Below are 21,370 nucleotides of genomic sequence, written 5' to 3'. Positions count from 1 at the left end.
ACCTTTGGATACAGTAAGAGTATGACGATGATGGTCACAGAAGTCTACCTTTGGATACAGTAAAAAGTATGATGATGATGCAGTCCCTTTGGATACAAGTGAGTATGACGGTAATTGATTAAAGTCTACCTTTGGATACAGTAAGCTGTGGTAAGTGGTCTTACCAAGTCTACCTTTTGGATACAGTAAGAAACAGTATTAATTGGTCTGCAAGAGTCTACCTTTGGATACAGTAAAATTATGGCAGTAGTGGTCTGCAAGTCTACCTTTGGATACAGTAAGAAATATGACAGTAGTGGTCTGAAGTCTACCTTTGGATACAGTAAACTATGACAGTAGTGGTCTGCAAGTCTACCTTTGGATACAGTAAAATATGACAGTAGTGGTCTGCAAGTCTACCTTTGGATACAGTAAAATATGGAATTAAGTGACAGTAGTGGTCTGGAAGTCTACCCTTTGGATACAGTAAAAGTATGACAGTAGTGGTCTTTGAGGTCACTTTAGATGTAATATGACAGTAGTGGTCTGCAAGTCTACCTTTGGATACAGTAAGTATGACAGTAGTGGTCTGCAAGTCTACCTTTGGATGATAAAAAGTATGACAGTAGTGGTCTGCAAGTCTACCTTTGGATACAGTAAACTATGACAGTAGTGGTCTGCTAAGTCTACCTTTGGATACAGTAAGTATGACAGTAGTGGTCTGCAAGTCTACCTTTGGATACAGTAAGTATGGCAAAACAATGGTCTACCAAGTCTACCTTTGGATACAATGAAAGTATGACAGTAGTGGTCTGCAAGTCCTTTGGATACAGTAAAATTATGACAGTAGTGGTCTGCAAGTCTACCTTTGGATACATTAAGTATGACAGTAGTGGTCTGCCGTCTACCTTTGGATACGGTAAACTATGACGAAACGATCCATGAGTCCCTTTGGTTGAAGTAAAAGAAATACTTGAGCAGTAGTGGTCTGCAAGTCACGTTTAGTAAAGAATATGACAGTAGTGGTCTGAAGTCTACCTTTGGATACAGTAAACTATGACAGTAGTGGTCTGCAAGTCTACCTTTGGATGCAATAAAAGTATGACAGTAGTGGTCTGCAAGTCTACCTTTGGATACAGTAAAAATGTGACAGTAATTGGTCTGCAAGTCTGCTGGATGCAGTAAAATATGACAGTGATGTGATTCCTGCCAAGTCTACCTTTGGATACAGTAAAGTACAGTAATTCTGCAAGTCTGCTTTGGATGCAATGAGCTATGACAGTAGTGGTCTGCAAGTCTGCAACTTTGGATACAGTAAAACTGGTAGTCCACAAGTCTACCCCACTTTGGATGCAAGTAAAGTATGACAGTGGTCTGCAAGTCTACCTTTGGATACAGTAAGAAGTATGACAGTAGTGGTCTGCTGGAGTCTACCTTTTGGTTACGATAACTGGTGAAGTGGTCTGCAAGTCTACCTTTGGATACAGTAGTATGACAGTAGTGGTCTTACCAAGTCTGCAACTGGATACAGTAAAGAAATTATGACAGTAGTGGTCTGCAGTCTACCTTTGGATACAGTAAAGTATGACAGTAGTGGTCTGCAGGTCTACCTTTGGATACAGTAAGAAGTATGACAGTAGTGGTCTGCAAGTCTACCTTTGGATACAATGAAAAATGCCGACAGTATTGGTCTGCAAGTCTGCAGCACGGATACAGTAAAAACATGACAGTGATGGTCTGCAAGTCTACCTTTGGATACAGTGAAAATTATGACAGTAATTGGTCTGCAAGTCTTGCTTTGGATACAGTAAAGTATGACAGTGATGGTCTGGAAGTCTACCTTTGGATACAGTAAAGATATGACAATGGTAGATCTGCAAGTCTACCTTTGGATACAGTAAGTATGACAGTAATTGGTCTGCAGAGTCTACCTTTGGATACAGTAAAATATGACAGTAGTGGTCTGCAAGTCCACAACTGGATACAGTAAAAAGAGTATGACCAAGTAGTGGTCTGGAAGTCTACCTTTGGATACAGTAAAAAGTATGACAGTAGTGATGCCTGAGTCTGCCTTTGGATACAGTAAAAGAAATATGACTTGATGATGGTCTAGAGGAAGTCCTACCTTTAGGATGCAGTAAAGTATGACAGTAGTGGTCTGCAAGTCTACCTTTGGATACAGTAAGAATATGACAGTAGTGGTCTGCAAGTCTACCTTTGGATACAGTAAGGAAGTATGACAGTAGTGATTACGCAAGTCTACCTTTGGATACAGTAAAGTATGACAGTATTGGTCTTGAATCCTTTGGATACAGTAAATGCAGTAGTAATTCTACCAGAATGCAACTTTGGATACAGTAAAGTATGACAGCTAGTGGTCTGGAAGTCTACCTTTGGATACATTGACTATGACAGTAGTGGTCTGCAATCTGCTGGATACAGTAAGAATATGACAGTAGTGCAGTCCTTTGGATACAGTAACTCACATTATTAGTCTCAAGTCTACCTTTGGATACAGTAAACTATGACAGTAGTGGTCGCAAGTCTACCTTTGGATGCAGTAAAGTAGGCAGTGAGTCCTTTGGTCTGCAGCTGGATACATTAAAGTATGGTCTCTACCTTTGGATACCCAGTAAGTATGACCTTGGTAGTGGTCTGCCAAGTCTGCAACTTTGGATACAGTAAAACTATGACAGTAGTGATGCTGCAAGAATCTATTTGAATTACAGTAAGGCCATGACAGTGGTCTGGAAGTCTACCTTTGGATACAGTAAAGAATATGACAGTAATGGTCTGCCGATCACCTTTGGATACAGTAAACTATGACAGTGAGTGGTCTGCAAGTCTACCTTTGGATACAGTAAAGTATGACAGTAGTGGTCTGCAAGTCTACCTTTGGAATTGATGAAACTATGGCAGTAGTGGTCTGCAAGTCTACCTTTGAATTGATGAAATATGACAGTAATTGGTCTGCAAGTCTACCTTTGGATACAGTAAAGTATGACAGTAATTGGTCTGCAAGTCTACCTTTGGATGCAGTAAACTATGACAGTAAGTGGAATTCACAGTCCTTTGGATACAAGTAAACTATGACAGTAGTGGTCTGCAAGTCTTACCTTTGGATACAGTAAGAAATATGACATTGATGATCTTGGTCTTTGGATGGTAGTCTGGCATTGTTGATCATACAGAGTCTACCTTTGGATGATGAAAACCATGACAAGTGGTCATAGTCTATTTGGATACAATACAAAAGTATGACAGTGGTGATCTTCCAGTCACTTTGGATACAGTAAGAAGTATGACAGTAGTGGTCTTGCAGTCTACCTTTGGATACGAAGTAAAGAAAGCTATGACAGTAGTGGTCTGAAAGTCTACCTTTTGGATACAGTAAGTATGACAGTGGTGTTCACAGTCTGGATACAATGGTATGACAAAATTATTGGTCTGGAAGTCTACCTTTGGATACAGTAAACTGACAGTAGTGGTCTGCAAGTCTACCTTGGGTAAGTATGACAGTAGTGGTCTGCAAGTCTACTGGATTTACCAGTAAAGTATGACAGTAGTGGTCTGCAAGTCTACCTTTGGATACAGTAAGAGTATGACAGTAGTGGTCTGGAAGTCTGCAACGGATACAGTAAAGAATATGACAGTAGTCTGCAAGTCTGCATGGGATGCAGTAAAAATTATGACCCAGTAGTGGTCTGCAGAGTCTGCCTTTGGATGATAAAAAGTATGACAGTAGTGGTACAAGTCTACTGGATACAGTAAAATTATGACAGTAGTAGTGGTCTGCAAGTCTACCTTTGGATACAGTAAACTATGACAGTAGTGGTCTTGAGTCACTTTGGATACAGTAAAAAAGAGTATGACAGTGGTGGTCTGCAAGTCTACCTTTAGATGGTAGTGATATAGTCACTTTGGATACAGTAAAGTATGACAGTAGTGGTCTGCAAGTCTACCTTTGGATACAGTAAGAGTATGACAGTAGTGGTCTGCAAGTCTACCTTTGGATACTGATAAGAGTATGACAGTAATTGGTCTGCAAGTCTACCTTTGGATACTGATAAGCTGCAAGTGGTAAGTGATCTGCAAGTCTACCTTTGGATACAGTAAAGTATGACAGTAGTGGTCTGCAGTGCCACCTTTGGATTAGTAAGAATATGACAGTAGTGATTCTGGAGTCTACCTTTGGATACAGTAAACTATGACAGTAGTGGTCTGCAGAGTCTACCTTTGGATACAGTAAGTACGGTAAAGTGGTCTGCAAAGTCACCTTTGGATACAGTAAAAGTATAGGTATTAATTGGTCTGCGAGTGCAACGTTTTGTTAGGCTGATGATGGTCTGCAAGTCTGCAGCACGGATACAATCAAAGTATGACTTATTAGTGGTCTGGAGTCTACCTTTGGATACAGTAAACTATGACAGTAGTGGTCTGCAAGTCTACCTTTGGATACGTGGCTACTGACAGTAGTGGTCTGGATCTACCTTTGGATACAGTAAAGAGTACTGACGGTAGTGGTCTGCAAGTGCATACGGATGCAGTAAGTATGACGGTAATGATCTTGAGTCTACCTTTGGATACAGTAAACTATGACAGTAGTGGTCTGCAAGTCTACCTTTGAATGCAGTAATTCAGTAGTGGTCTGCAGTCTGCAACTGGGATGATAAAGTATGGGCAGTGTGATGTAGTCCATCTTTGGATACAGTAAAAATTATGACAGTAGTGGTCTGCAAGTCTACCTTTGGATACAGTAAGTAGTAGTAAGTACAGTCTGCAAGTCTACCTTTGGATACAGTGAAATATGACAGTAGTGGTCTGCAGAGTCTACCTTTGGATACAGTAAGAAATATGACAGTAGTGGTCTGCAAGTCTACCTTTGGATGATAAAGTATGACAGTAGTGGTCTGCAAGTCTGTACGGGATGCAAAAGTATGACAGTCTCTTACTGATCTAAGTAAAGTATGACAGTAGTGGTCTGGAAGTCTACCTTTGGATACAGTAAGAATATGACAGTAGTGGTCTGCGTCTACCTTTGGATACAGTAAAGAATATGACAGTAGTGGTCTGCAAGTCTACCTTTGGATACAGTAAGAAATATGACAGTAGTGGTCTGCAAGAATACGCTTTGGATACAGTAAAGTATGACAGTAGTGGTCTGAGTCTACCTTTGGATACAGTAAAGTATGACAGTAGTGGTCTACAAGTCTACCTTTGGATACAAGTAAAAATAAATATTAGTGATCAGTCTACCTTTGGATACAGTAAAAATTATGACAGTAGTGGTTAACACAGTCCACCTTTGGATACAGTAAAGTATGACAGTAGTGGTCTGATCACCTTTGGATACAAGTAGTAACGTCTAAGTACGTGGTCTGCAGTCACTGGATGATGAAATTATGACCCAGTAGTGGTGCAGTGCATTTGGATACAGTAAAGAGTATGACAGTAGTGGTCTGAGTCACCTTTGGATGCAGTAAAAATATGACAGTAGTGATTCTGAGTCTACCTTTGGATACAGTAAACTATGACAGTAGTGATTCTGCAAGTCTACCTTTGGATACAGTAAAATTATGACAGTAGTGGTCTGCAAGTCTACCTTTGGATACAGTAAAGAGAATATGACAGTATGTGGTCTGCAAGTCTACCTTTGGATACAATAGAAATATGACTTATTAGTGATTAGGTCTGGATCCGGTAAGTATGACTAGTGGTAGATCTGCAAGTCTACCTTTGGATACAGTAAAATGTGACAGTGATGGTCTGCAAGTCTACCTTTGGATACAATTAAGTATGATAGTAAGTGCTGAGTCTACCTTTGGATTGATAAAAACTATAATGGTCTACAGTCCTTTGGATGCAATAAAGTATGACAGTAGTGGTCTGCAAGTCTACATTACGGATACAGTAAAGAATGTGACAGTAGTGGTCTGCAAGTCTACTTTTGGATACAGTAAAGAAGTATGACCCCAGTAGTAGTCTGCAAGTCTACCTTTGGATACAGTAAACTATGACAGTAGTGGTCTATGATCTACCTTTGGATACAGTAAGTACGATAAGTGGTCTGCAAGTCTACCTTTGGATACAGTAAAGAATATGACAGTAGTGGTCTGCCAAGTCTACCTTTGGATACAGTAAAAGTATGACAGTAGTGGTCTGCAAGTCTGCTGGATACAGTAAACTATGACAGTAATTGGTCTGCAAGTCTACCTTTGGATACAGTAAAGAGTGACGGTAGTGGTCTGCAAGTCTACCTTTGGATACAGTAAAATTATGACAGTAGTGGTCTGCAAGTCTACCCTTTGGATAAATGAAATATGACAGTAGTGGTCTGCAGACCCATTTGGATACAGTAAACTATGACAGTAGTGGTCTGCAAGTCTACCTTTGGGTACATTAAAGTATGACAGTAGTGGTCTGCAAGTCTACCTTTGGATACAGTAAGAATATGACAGTAGTGATGCAGTCTGATTTGATAAAATGTATTGATACAAGTGATCAAAGTCTAAACCTGCTGACAGTAGTGGTCTGCAAGTCTACCTTTGGATACAGTAAAGAAAGTATGACAGTAATGATGAGTGCAGTACTACCTTTGGATACAGTAAGAAATTATGACAGTAGTGGTCTGCAAATTATTTGGATACAGTAAAAGAGATGACAGTAGTGGTCTGCAGAGTCCTGCAACTGGATACAGTAAGAGTATGCCTTGACAATGGTCTGCAAGTCTACCGCTGGATACAGTAAACTATGACAGTAGTGGTCTGCAAGTCTACCTTTGGATACAGTAAGAGGTAGGTAGTAGTGGTCTGCAAGAATCTGTACACGTTACAGTATGACAGTAGTGGTCTGCAAGTCTACCTTTGGATACAGTAAACACCATAGGCGTGGTGGTCTGCAGTCTACCTTTGGATACAAGTAAGAGTATGACAGTGACGGTCTGCAAGTCTACCTTTGGATGCAAGTAAGCTTCATGACAGTAGTGGTCTGCGAGTCCACTTTGGATATATTCAACTATGACAGTAGTGGTCTGAAGTCTACCTTTTAAGATGCAGTAAAGAAGTATATTATTAGTGGTCTGCAAGTCTACCTTTGGATACAGTAAACTATGACAGTAGTGGTCTGCAGAATTCTATTTGGATACAAAAATGTGGTCTGCAAGTCTATCTTTGGATGAAGTAGAATATGAGCAGTAGTGGTCTGCAAGTCTACCTTTTGGATCTGATAAAAATTATGACAGTAGTGGTCTGCAGGTCTACCTTTGGATACAGTAAAGAAATTATGACCTTGGTAATTATTTAGTCCTTTGGATGGTAAGAATATGACTGTAAATTATACGATCCTTTGGATACATTGGCTAGGCAGTATTAGTGGTCTGCAGAGTCTACCTTTGGATACAGTAAAGTATGACGGTAATTGGTCTGGAAGTCTACCTTTGGATACAGTGGCTATGAAGTGGTCTGCAAGTCTGCAACTTTGGATACAGTAAGTATGACAGTAGTGGTCTGCAAGTCCACCTTTGGAACCACGTGAAATTATGGCAGTGGTCTACAAGTCTACCTTTGGATACAGTAAGTGTAAGTAGTGGTCTGCCAGTCGCTGGATAAAAGTAAAATCTGATAGTGGTCTGCAATTCTACCTTTGGATTTGATAGTATGACAGTAGTGGTCACCAAGTCTACCTTTGGATACAGTAAATTATGACAGTAGTGGTCTGCAAGTCTACCTTTGGATACAGTAAGAAGTATGACAGTAGTGGTCTGCAGTCTACCTTTGGATACAGTGAAAAACTACTGACAGTAGTGAATCTCTGCAGTCTACAACTTTGGATACAAAGTATGGGCGTGAAAGTGGTCTGCAAGTCTGCCTTTGGATGAAACCTTGAAGCAGTGATAGTGCAAGTCTGCCTTTGGATGTTGATGAAGCTATGACAGTAGTGGTCTGCAAGTCTACCTTTGGATGCAGTAAAGTATATGACAGTAGTGGTCCTGGAAGTCTACCTTTGGATACATTAGCTATGACCCAGTGATGATTGCAGAGTCTACCTTTGGATACAGTAAAGTATGACAGTATTGGTCTGCAAGTCTTTACCTTTGGATACAGTAGTACGATGCAGTCTGCAGTCTGCACTTTTGGGATACAGTAAAAGAGTATGACAGTATGACGTTACTAGTCTATTTGGATACAAAAAATTATGACAGGTACAGTAGTGGTCTGCAAGTAAAAATTATGACAGTACAGTAGTGGTCTGCAAGTTTTGTCTCTTGAATTTTTGAATATTTTGAATATTAAAAAGAACAAAAGCACTGTTCATGTTGGTGAATCCAAAAATTATGTATGATTTACTGCTGGTCGAACAGTGTTTATTAATGGAAGAATGAGGTGTTGTGAATTAGATCTTCATATTGTTAATATTAATGAAGGATATTTTGAAAAAGTGAACAGTAAGTTTGAATTAATATTAATGAAGAGCTGTACTATTGTAATTATGGATTTCTTTGTCAGAGTTCAGTGAGGCCCAGGAGTGGGTGTCAACTCAACTTCACTTCAACTTGAACCAAGATGTCAACCTGTTTGAGACCACCATTCGGGTGTTGGGTGGTCTACTCTCCACTTATCACCTCACCAAGGAACAAATTTTCCTAGATAAAGCTGTAAGTTACAAATGATATATGGATTAGACTTATAGTGTAAATTTCAAATCTTGATTCATTTTACTGTGTTTGTACACTACAGTACTCTACTGATGTCCAGTATGTAATGGTTCAGACTTGTTCATTACTTCACCACCCATCTTACTCTGGCAGTTTGTCATACATTTACAATATTGTATTTCATTATTCTGTGTAGTACAGCTAACACCCAGGTACTGTATGTAGGTACAATCTGCACAGTTTGTTCCCACTTCATATTTAGTTCAGCCACGTTTTGATATTGGGCTTCCTTTTAGTGTATGCGATGTATGATAAAAGCAGATTAGTTAACCCTCAAGTTATGGAAGCTCGAGTAATGGTAATTTGTATTAACATTATCTGAAAAGTACTGAATGAGTTTTGAGTGCAGGAAGAAATATCCACATTACTGGAAGGTTTTTGGAAGTTCTAGAGTTAAAAGGGAGTTTTATAAATTTTGACAGTATCCAATATTTCATTAGACACAAAATGAAATACTGTACTATACAGACAGTGCCGGTAAATAAAAACATTAACATCATCGTTATCATCAACATTTTACGGCCATATTTTCACTTGCATGGGCTGTTGATTGCCTCACACTGTTCTCTTGCAGCCTCTTTCATTAGGTTCTTATTTTTTGAAACCATTTTTCACAACTTCTCCATGTCATTCATGGTGTACCTGGTTCTCCTCCCTCCCCATTCCAACTCATGCATCTTAACCCAATTTTTCTTCTTCTGTGTCTCTCCACTTGCCCTAAAACTACCTTTGCCTACCTCTACACAAAACCTTACTAATACTCTCAATGCCTGTTGGATGAGATGACTGTGTGCTAAGAGAGAGTGTAAACTTCTGTGTTACATGTAACACCTCCCCCCTTACAAGAGGGTGGTGTTGTAGTAGATTAGAAGAGCTCTCAATTTGGAATTTAGTAATTGGTTAAGTCAGAACACTTTTGGTGTTCTGATATTAATCTGAGTTGGTAGAAACGCCAATTTGATGCACTCGTGTAAAATTAAGGTTAACTTCAGCACCTGGACTATTTGGTTCCATCTAATCCTTCATTCTGGATGGCTTCAAATTCTTGAGCTGCCTACTGACAGGCAGCTGCCATAATAAATTGATTCTAAAATCCTAATATTTAGCTGAGCTCAAAACTAAGTGGCTCAACTCCCACTGTCCCTCCTCCCATAGGAAAATGTGAAAGGCTACTGGGACTGAAAGATCACTGCTTGGAAAACCAAGATGGCTACCCTGAACTTAACATGCTCCTTCAGCCTCTTATCTTAAATGATCAATAGTTGCAATAGAGAGGAATACTAATTGATTAGATTAGTTGCAGCCACTAATGTTCATATTTCTGTGTCCTGGGTCTGGCCTATGGCTTAGCATGTACCGTGAGAAAATGAAGTATCTTTCTACCTTTGGCTGATGTATAATGAAACCTGACTACCCATCAGAGTGAATGGTGTCACTGGCAACCCCTTTCCAAGGTTCCATAGGCCAGCCAACTGTTTATGGACTTCACACAAGCGCCTGCCGAATAGCTCAACCATTCTGCGATGTATTCATCAAAACCCCAGCAAGGTTCTTCATTCTCTCACTGTATATTACACTCAGAGTGTTATGTTCCTGACGCTGGCATAAAATGGATTTTCAGGATCAGTTCTTATTCGTGAGAATCACATTTATATTTTGTAATTTACATAACTGTCTTTCAGGTAGACCTGGGAGATCGACTGGTTGCTGGATTCAACAGTGGTTCAGATTGTGCCTTATGCTGATGTTAATCTTTACTCTCGGAGAGCCTCCAAACCCAAGTGGGGGCCAGACTCTTCGACTTCAGAAGTCACAACTATTCAGTTAGAGTTCCGTGATCTGTCTCGTGTCACAGGGAATCCATTGTATGAGGTGAGAATACAATAGATGCCTACCTTGATACAATCCCAATATATTTTAGGGAAAAAAGAAAAATATCTACAGTACAATGAAAAACAATTTCTTACCTTATATGCATCCAGTACAAAAAATAAAGCAATCCTCTATTGCTTCATTGACGCTAAAAGGAATTACCAAGTATAATATCTTTATTATTGCACCCTATGCTGGCCAACTAGTTCCAGCCTAGGTACTTGACTCTCCCCAGTAGACTACATTGTCTGGTCAGGTCTGTAGAAGTGCACAATAAATCTTACGTTTTCCAATCAAAACTACAAAATGGAATTGTTAGCCTCAATTTCAATTTTGAATAGACTTTTGTCTTGTTTGTCAAAAAATGTAGCTTATTTTAAAAACAGGAAAATATATTCTAAATTTTGTTCCTGAATATTTTTGCTTATTATTTATATGTTATATGAATAAAGGATACATATATAGTACTGTACAATAACCCTTCACCATCCAAGGGTTTACCAACTGTAAGTTTCAGTAGCCACATTTTATATTATGCTGTAATCAGACATATCTAGTTGCCTCAACAATTGCAACCCCAGTTGCAATTGGGGTTGCAATTTCAAATTCTGTGGCATTACTAAAAATAACTAAGTCTCTGGTGCACTCTAAGATTAAGAGAGAAAACGGAGGACTCAGGCGTCTGATGTGAAAACGGACTCGTATGATGGAGGACCAAATAAAAAGCATAGCTACATGTTTTGTGGGCTACAGTAAAAGCGTACCCTTTTCATCACTTTGTAATAAACCTAGCAGCACTATTATTATTTTATGATATAACCATACTATATATATATATTTAGTGGGTATAAATAATTAGTAAAATAGGAAACTTGGGGTTGGGTCTTGGGTGCCTGGAACCAATTTGAATAAATCCATAGGTTCTGTACTTTCGTTATCGGCGGGGATCCCAATTAGGCGCTATAACCAAGGGATGACTGTACTGTGCTGTATACTTGTGACACTGGCAGTTGCTTCTGGTGTTATGGTACAGAGTTGCAAGTGACAGCACTAGGGTCCGCTTCCTCTATCAAGGAATAAACAATTAAAATTTAAATTGAAAAAAAATACATTCAAATAATGGAACCTAGCGAACCTAAATGGCCCTAGAGCTGGCACAGTCACGTATGCATCGCGTATTCTTATAGATTGTGCTGCCAGGCGTACGTTATCTAGTGAATTTAGTCAATATTGTCTTTCCTTGTGGTTATCATCACATATATATATATATATATATATATATATATATATATATATATATATATATATATATATATATATATATATATATATATATATATATATATATATATATATATATATATATATATATATATATATATATATATATATATATATATATATATATATATATATATATATATATATATATATATATACATACAGTTGTACCCCACTTAACGCGGTCAATTGAACCCAGAGGGTCCCGCGTTAAGTGAAAACCGCGTTAAGTGAATAACAGAAGATATGGGATTAATTCCAATAGAACCCAGCCCGACCCCCAAACTCCACTTTTTGACGACAAATAACTATGTTGTAGTAAAAATAACATCTTAATTTTATGATGGTACATGCACACAATTAATACTTAAGAGAAATAGAGAAATACAGTCGCCAAGTTAATGTCCATTCAAATAATGGACTCAACTCCCTCCCCCTCTTCTCACACTACACTCACTGGCTCTTCCCTCTGAGAAATTTTTGGGGGAAAACCAGGTATAGTAATAAATAATTCCTCAAACTAAAGTTAGGATAATATAATTGACATTGCTGGATTCCTTGTAAGACCAGGAATATTTTGAATATAAATGTCATATATTTTTCACAAAAGATAACATAATTACCTAGAAAACAATTTTTATCTAAAAATTGTATGTTTAATGCAAAATATATGTTGTTTATATTCAAAATGATCACCAAATTATAAGAATTCCAGCAATGTAAATTATATTCTGGCCGGATAATTTGTATGAATTTTATGAGCTAAAACAAATATCTACAGTTAATAAAAAAAAAAAATATTCTTCAACACTATCTGTCAATCAAAGTACCCCACCTTGCCTCCCCCCCTCTTCCAACCGCGCGGTCAGTCCCAACCCTCCCCCCACCCCCCACCAATCCTCCATTCAAGAGTTTTTAACATTTAGTATTAAATAATACCTCAGATTAAAGTTAGGATAATATAATTGACATTGCTGGATTCCTTGTAAGACCAGGAATATTTTGAATATAAATGTCATATATTTTGGACAAAAGATAACATAATTACCTAGAGAACAATTTTTATCTAAAAATTGTATGTTTAATGCAAAATATATGTTGTTTATATTCAAAATGATCACCAAATTATAAGAATTCCAGCAATGTAAATTATATTCTGACCGGTAATTTGTATGAATTTTATGAGCTAAAACAAATATCTTCAGTTAAAAAAAAAAATAATTCTTCACCGGGTAACAGATGGTCGGTCGGTCGGTCGGTCCCTCCCTCCCCCCCACCCCCCACCCCCCACCAACCGTCCCAAGGAGATGTGTGGGATAACCACTAAATTTTAATAAATAATACCTCAAACTAAAGTTAGGATAATATAATTGACATTGCTGGATTCCTTGTAAGACCAGGAATATTTTGAATATAAATGTCATATATTTTGGACAAAAGATAACATAATTACCTAGAGAACAATTTTTATCTAAAAATTGTATGTTTAATGCAAAATATATGTTGTTTATATTCAAAATGATCACCAAATTATAAGAATTCCAGCAATGTAAATTATATTCTGGCTGGGTAATTTGTATGAATTTTATGAGCTAAAACAGGCAGTCAGGCAGGGTGGGGGGTGGTGCGAATCTAAAAATAGCTCTCGAGCCGGACACTCACCGCGTTGCTGTGGAAAAATCCGCGTTAAGTGAAAGTTCAGCTTTGGCAAGGCACCGCGTATATGCGAAAACGCGTTAAGTGAAAGCGCGTTAAGCGGGGTAATACTGTATATAGTATATATAATATATATATATATATAATATATATATATATAATATATATATATATATATAATATATATATATATATATAATATATATATAGTATATATAATATATATATATATATATATATATAATATATATATATATAATATATATATATATATATATATATATATATATATATATATATATATATATACATATCTGTATATATATATCTATACATATCTATATATCTATACATATCTATATATATATATCTATACATATCTATATATATATCTATACATATCTATATATATATATCCCATTGTTCCAATGGGATTTTGGTAATGTTTCCAGCTCACAGAAAATTACATACAAAGTAAAAATATATGCAGTAAAGTACACTTACTTTGAGGTGTGTATGTAGAGACTCTAGTTGATGATGATGATGGGGTAAGTGGGGGGTGGAAGAGAATCACTCTATGCCATTTCACCCAAAAATTTTAGTTCACTTGGTGTAATTCAAGATTATTTTCTTTAAATCAACACTGCACTGCATTATATATTGTCAATATGTAAATAAACTTCAGAATGACCAATACAGTAATTGTACTGTAAAACGTAAAATAGTATATGTTCAAGGAGTCTCAAGCAGGAGCTTCCTCCACTGAGCAGGGACACACACTGAAGCCATTTGGGTGAGTCAAGTGGCCTGTTGCTACACTAAAACTAGTTCCTTGTACTTCAATTATGTTAAATAATTGTTAAAATGACTAAAAACTTTAATATAAGACTTGGAAAATTATTGAATAGTACAACCTTCTTGATATTTACTCAAAATTGTAGCGAATTTAAGCCCTAAAACCGATTACTGTATTAGGACTAACACTACAGCTGGTGAGCGGCAAAAGCAGGTAAAATCATGTTGGGAAAAATTAAGTAAGTCGTTAACCAAAATTTTTTACGTTAGCGAAGTGAAGAATCTTATGGAAGGTATTTGGTTTACCGAAATTTGTTAACCGATTCGTTAACGAGGATCACTGTCTGATATATTATTTTATGTCAATGTAAACTATTCTGAACTTGGTTAATTTTGTATTTTCAGTAATTGGAGGACCCAGAGGCCCCCCCCCTTTGTTGAATTAACGAGGTATAATATATTTATTATTATTACAGCATTATTATTATTAAAGTAAATTTGTTCTTTCAGGACAAAGTTAATTTTAGAGAGTGAACACATCCACAAACTGCCTAAGACTGAGGGTCTGGTCCAATATTCATCAATGCTCAGACAGGACAGTGGCGCCTCACTCTACCATCACCTTGGGGGCACGAGAGACTCCTACTATGAATACCTGCTACAGTGGATCCAAACTGGCCGAACCAAAGATTAGTAAGTGACTTTTAAGGTGTATGACAAATTAAAGGTAAAGCATAAAATTTAGTTTGTTTAGAGAGATGTGATGTAATGGAAAGGAAAGACAGTGTGAAGATATGAAAATTATGTACTTGTACTGAACTGTTGGAACCAACTTCAGTATCACAGATTTTATCAGGAACAGAATACCTCAGTATAATATGGAGGTACATTATTTATGAGTGTAGGCCCCAGGGATATGGCCTCAAAAATTTTTGCTTACAGAATTCACCTAGAAAGGTTGGCTCTTTGAATAGGAGTCCTGCTGTTTAATTGTAATGAGAGTAGTGATGAAAAACAAAATAATTTCTGCTGCACTTACCAATATGTGTAGGCGAGTGCTGTTCTTTTGTGCATTCATGTGCACATGATTATATACAGTATAGTCTGGGTTTACGCGATATTTTTATACGCGACAATATTTACGCCGTACTTTCCAATTTATAAGCGCGCAAGGTGCTGGGCGCTGACGCCACCGCTAACGCCAGACTCGCGTCGATGACGCCGCGGACTGTGATTGGCCCATATCCTTACCACCCACGCACCTCTCTGCCGCCATGATTGGTCTATTTAACCTTGTGTGCACCTGCCACCAGGGCTGATAACCTTGGCCTATCTGACTTCATTGTCCCCGCGTGATGCCTCACCGTGCCCAGGAACCTGTTTTGTTTTATTGTTTCTACACAATGGCTCCCGCTGGACCCCCACCACCCCTGAGAAACCTTGAACTACCTAGCTCGAGCTGTAATGATTGTTTATTAGACCACAGCTTACAGCCCAGCGACATAACACATAACAGTGAGTACTGTACATGCCTCGGGATAAACCACATACAGTTGACACACCCTGGGTCAGGACCCAGGACCTGACCCCGCCACTAAGTACTTGACCGAGGGCATGACCTACATCCACACCTTGGTAAAGGTCAATCACGGGCTGGTTCTTCCCCATAAAGGCCCTGCAGTCCCGGCCCACAGGCCAGTCTAGCTGTCACAGTCATTCCCAATTCATATTCAGACAACTTTCACAACACTATTCACGGAAGACGGAGTCACGCCATCATTAGTCGAGGTGAGGAAACTCCTCCCCTGCACCCAGAGTCCAACACTGTCTTCAACAGCACTGCTGGGCCTCCCACAGGTCACAAGTGAGTCTTTGTCAGAGCTATGCATAGGGTGAATTATTTACGTTGGAAGAGTATTCATTTCATGTTTGTTTCATGAAGTGTGTCTAGGAACGAAATATGATGTTCGAAAGTAATGTGTCCATGCCAAGTATGTGCTAGTAACTGATATAATTTTCATTAATGTGCCTGTCATATTGAGCGAATAATAAATAGCAGTATTGAAAGAGGTGTTTATACGATGTCCCTTAAGAACGAATATATGTGAATTACTAACCGCCACGCTACCAAACTTCCTGTCTTTACATCCTACAACATTCTATTCTATCTATACTTTCTACTGAAACCCCCCTCTCATTACAAAGCCACCCAAGCGCAGGAAGGTGTGCGACGCTGCCTTAAGCTATGAGGTTAAGTACAAGATCTCCAGGAGTTAGAAAGGCACGGTCAGAGGGATCTGGCCAGACAATATGGAGTGAATGAATCGGGACGATCCGCACGATCAAGAAGGATGCCGCAAGATCAAAGAACACATGAGCATTACAAAGTCTGAAGGTGCCTCGCTGGTGAAATACTGCCACAATAAGGTGCTGCTGAAGATCGAGGGTTTGTTGGTAAGCTACATTATTCGTCAGTCAAGAAGGAACATGGGAGTAACACTGGCAGTGCAGGACTACGCCGAGAACTCTACAAATCAATGGCAATAAAATGGGAGTTGCAGAGCCCGGGTTCTGCTTCCGCTGTGGCTGAAAGGTTTAAAAGACGAAAAGGTCACCAATATTGAGATAGTCGGAGAAGGAGCAAGTGCCGATCGGCTGCCGGCATGAATTTTCCTCCCATTTCCGGAAAATTATGGAGGAAGTACAGTACACCGACGCACAGCTGTTCAATATGGATGAATCAGGGTTGTACTGGAAAAAATTGCCATCCAAGACCTTCTCGAGTTGAGTCTGCGAAGCAAGTGTCGGGGCAAAATGCAGAAGGAGCGATCACCGTGACTGTTCACCACCAATGCCCGGCACTGCTGTTGAAGTTGTCTGTCATCCACAAAGTCTGCAAGCCGCATTCATACAAGAATATGGGCATGAGCAAGTTAAATGTCCACTGGCTAGCCTCAGGGAAGAGTGGATATTCTCTGGTCTGCCCTCTCCTGGTTTGATAACTGTCTTGTTCCTGATGTCAAGAAATTCTGCCGCAAAATAATGCCATTCAACATTTGTTGCTCCTCAGCAACGCACTAGACACTCTCGCCTATTGCTGATCGCTCCCAACGAACGTGGTCTTCCTTCCCTAACACTACGTCGTTAATCCAGCCCATGGTTCAGGAGTTGATTTGCAACGGAAGGCTGCTTTCTCCACCAAGAAGTTTTGGCTCCTGAACGATCACCAACACCAAGGATGAATTGCAGAACTACAGAGTGGCACCGGATAGAGCGAGGACGAGGATCACGAACAAGATTTAGCTGACCATGAAGTGCGAGTCAAGCAGTTATGGAAACTGTTTAACGGAAGAAAGCTGTTGATTTCTTGGTGGAGGCATGGGGCAGCTATCTGTGGCAACGATTCGTCACAGGTGGCGTCAAGTGTTGGAGGTATCCCAGGTGGGAGGCGAGGCAAGTGGTGGCTGGAGAGGCTCAGTCTGTTGCTGTGGCATTGGAGAATGCAGAGGCTGCACAAAGTGTTAGAGCTGCAGGCTTCTCCGAGACCACATGAGGACATCTGGAGGTAATCAGCAACCTGAGGTGACTCTGGACGAGATGTTGGAAGATGATGGCGTCATTGAGCAGCCAGGTGTTACAAGAGAACAAGAGCGAAACTAACACATGCTGATGTGAAGGAAATCATCGAGGCAGCTGAGATTGAGCTCCTCCTTAAGACCCAGTCAAAGCATAGCTACAAGTGTCTAATAACCATCAGTTGCAATCCTGGAGCCCTATGTTAAGCTGTATCCTGACCACATCAATGCTGGCAGTCCAACAAAACATTACAGGTTCTTCACCCCGCCACCTACAGCCAGCCCAAGTCACAGTGATAGTGAGGATGGACTTTGAGGGTTTGACAGAGCCCTGCAAGCCTCTGTGGTGGATAGAGATACAAGTGATACAGTGAGGACCAATAATCTGCCCTCTGCCTCGGAAAACCCCCCCCCATCCCGTGTGCCCAGCCATCTCTTCTACTAATGTAAGTGTTAAAAACCGAATATTATTGATGCAGTCATCGCCAGTTAACGTCCTAGATACATTCTTGAAACATGGCGTTAACGAAATGGATGTTGTCGATCATAACATAAACATTGTATTTATACTTACGTGTTTGTGGAATACTATATCCTTACATATACACTCTTACTCTTAAATCACTTCTGTAATGTGATACAGGTGATTAATTTTATCTCTTGTGCAAAATATGACATTTATATTCAAATTATTAAGCTGTCTTACAAAGTTCAGCAATGCAAATTATATTCTCTAACTTTAGTCTGTGATATTATATACAGGTAGTTCTGCTACTCTTAGCGATAATTGTGTTCTTGTAAAATATACGTGTTATAGAAAATCGCGTAATAGAAATAACAGGGCTTATGGAGAAAATAGGGTTAGGTGCAGATTACTAAAATCGAAAAAATTTAGTAGTTAGCCTAACACAAAGAGATAGCACAGTCTAAATAAATGTTACATTCATATCTAATAATGAAATCATACAGTAAATTTAACACTTTACATCGAAAAAATATGAATGTAACTTGATGGGGGAGAAGGGTGATTTGAGGTTGATAACATCGAGCTTCTCTTCAAGTGTTATATCCTTTCTTTTCGATAATCACGGAATTCTATCATCAGAACGCTTTTGGAATATTCTTCTTTACCATATTCACAGTTAATACCACAAAATTGGAGAAATATTAAGCAAAAATCGCGTTATAGCAAACAAAGCGTTAAGCGTTATACAAATATTGTTCGAATTCATAAATGCGTTAGAGCAAATTGCGTTATCAAAACAGCGTTATAGCAGAACTCACTGTAAGATAAAACTGTAAGCCTAAAACCTGGCTGGGCAGATGGGGAAAGGGAGGGGGCGGCGAGGAGCTTGGGGGAGGGACGGGAGGTGGTGGTACGTTTGACAGTTGGGGCCCAAGGTCTAACGTGTGTTTATTTATCAGTCCTTAAGTGACTAAGCTCTCTTATAAAATGCCAGTGAAATAACCTGGGAGAATATAATTTACATTGCTGGGATTCTTGTAAGATAGTGGTTAATTTGAATATAAACAACCTATAATTTGCACTAGACATAACAATTTTAGTACCGTAATCAATTTAGTACATGTACACTCCAGCTTTGCACTAAGGTCATTTATTTCTTTTTCGTTTCTTTTAGTATGGTGTGTGCCTGTAAATGAATGAAAATAAATGAAGTGGTCCTTGTTAACCGAGGACCACTGTATACAATGTACAATATTGACTAAATTCACTGATAACGTACACAACTAATGAAACACAGAGGTTAGAAAGGCTAATAAAATAACATAATGTCTATGCGATGCTTACTTGATGCTGCGTGACTCGCCTGCTCTAAGGCCACTTCGTTTCGATGTCCCTTATTTGAATGGGTTTTTCAAATATTTTTCATGGGGCGTGGGCGTATATCGTGTTATTTTACTACAACGTCACGTATTGTGTCGGAAGGGTAGTCTGGGGGTTGGCCAGTCTCTATTTCAATTAATCATATGTTCTGTTATTTCGTTTACGTTTCGTTTCAGCGGACTTCCCGGGTTTAATTGACCCACGTAAACTGACTACTTATTATACTGTGTATACAGTATATATATATATATATATATATATATATATATATATATATATATATATATATATATATATATATATATATATATATATATATATATATATATATATATATATATATATATATATATATATATATATATATATATATATATATATATATATATATATATATATATATATATCTTGATAAAATCACAAGGGAAGATAGAAAAAGCAGTGCACTAGCTTTAGTCTTTATTCAAGACATCTTCAAGGGCAACTGATATGGACAGAGGCAATATCAGGACAAAATAACTATCATACATCTGAAGGTTGATAAGAACAAACTAATGTTCAAAACGATAATGAAATATATAAATAAAAACAACCTTATCTAATAAAAAAAAAAAAAAAAAAAAAAAAAAAAAAAAAAAAAAAAAAAACACACCCACACCAACACAAAACAACATATATATATATATATATATATATATATATATATATATATATATATATATATATATATATATATATATATATATATATATATATATATATATATATATATATATATATATATATATATATATATATATATATATATATATAATTTATTTATTTTATTTTCTCAGTTTGAGAGATGACTACAATGAAAGTGTATCTGGGATGGAGCACCACTTAGCAGGAAGGACAGAACCCAGTAATCTGCTTTTCTTTGGAGAACTTCATGGCAGTAGCAAAAACTTTGTCAACAAGATGGATGAGCTGACCTGTTACCTGCCAGGAACTCTTGCACTTGGTGTTCATTATGGAATGCCAAAACACCACATGAAGTTAGCAGAACAACTGATGTACACTTGTACTCTAACATGGCTTCGCCAACCCACCAATCTTGCTCCAGAAATTACTTATTTCAACACACAGGTACTGTATCATGCAAGTTTAGAGGTTGTTTATTGTTCCTGATGGAATTGGCATTCTTCAGAAGCAATAGTATACTTAAAATGTGAAATTTAAGTTGACTTTTTTCAAAAAAAATTTATCGTGTGTAAAGCCTTTGTTGTAAACTGAGTGGGATCCATTCATTCTGTAAAACCATTAAATTAAGCAAAAGAGGAAGTCAAGATTTAGATATACAGTAATAGTATGGAGAACATTGCTCTTGCTCTTAAGGCTCATTTACTTAAAAGAAAATGCTTATAAGTAAGTTAAATTTTAAGTCTACTTAAAAATGAGTCTTATCCAATGACCCTTATTATTGTTGTGGTCAACCCTTTAGAGGGCAGCAGTGCAACTTGGAATGTTATTCAAATTAATGCCCGACAATTTTATTCAGCTGAGAGAAACCCTTGCCACTCCTCGACTTATGATGGGGTTAGGGACCCAAATCCAGGTCGTAAAGTTGAATTGGTCGTAAGTCGAAAATGCGAAGATACAGTGATCCCTCGG

The 21,370-nt window shown here is 38.1% G+C and overlaps 1 protein-coding gene across 1 annotated transcript; it reads left to right on the top strand.

Moving 5' to 3' along the window:
• Window positions 1-2,846: 2,846 nt before the first annotated feature.
• Window positions 2,847-20,845, top strand: LOC121875029 (endoplasmic reticulum mannosyl-oligosaccharide 1,2-alpha-mannosidase-like; the record flags this gene model as incomplete). Its single annotated transcript, XM_042379383.1, is given in 10 exon segments — window positions 2,847-3,030; window positions 8,484-8,632; window positions 10,375-10,422; window positions 10,424-10,564; window positions 14,807-14,818; window positions 14,820-14,862; window positions 14,865-14,900; window positions 14,903-14,929; window positions 14,932-14,989; window positions 20,554-20,845. Coding segments are annotated over 10 exon segments (990 nt in total), but the record flags the coding sequence as incomplete, so codon positions are not given.
• Window positions 20,846-21,370: the final 525 nt, after the last annotated feature.

The sequence above is a fragment of the Homarus americanus genome, unplaced genomic scaffold, assembly GCF_018991925.1.
Source record: "Homarus americanus isolate GMGI-L3 unplaced genomic scaffold, GMGI_Hamer_2.0 scaffold44838, whole genome shotgun sequence".
Lineage (NCBI taxonomy): Eukaryota > Metazoa > Arthropoda > Malacostraca > Decapoda > Nephropidae > Homarus > Homarus americanus.
Note: the sequence above shows the minus strand (reverse complement) of the source record. Positions and strands in the feature narration are given on the sequence as shown.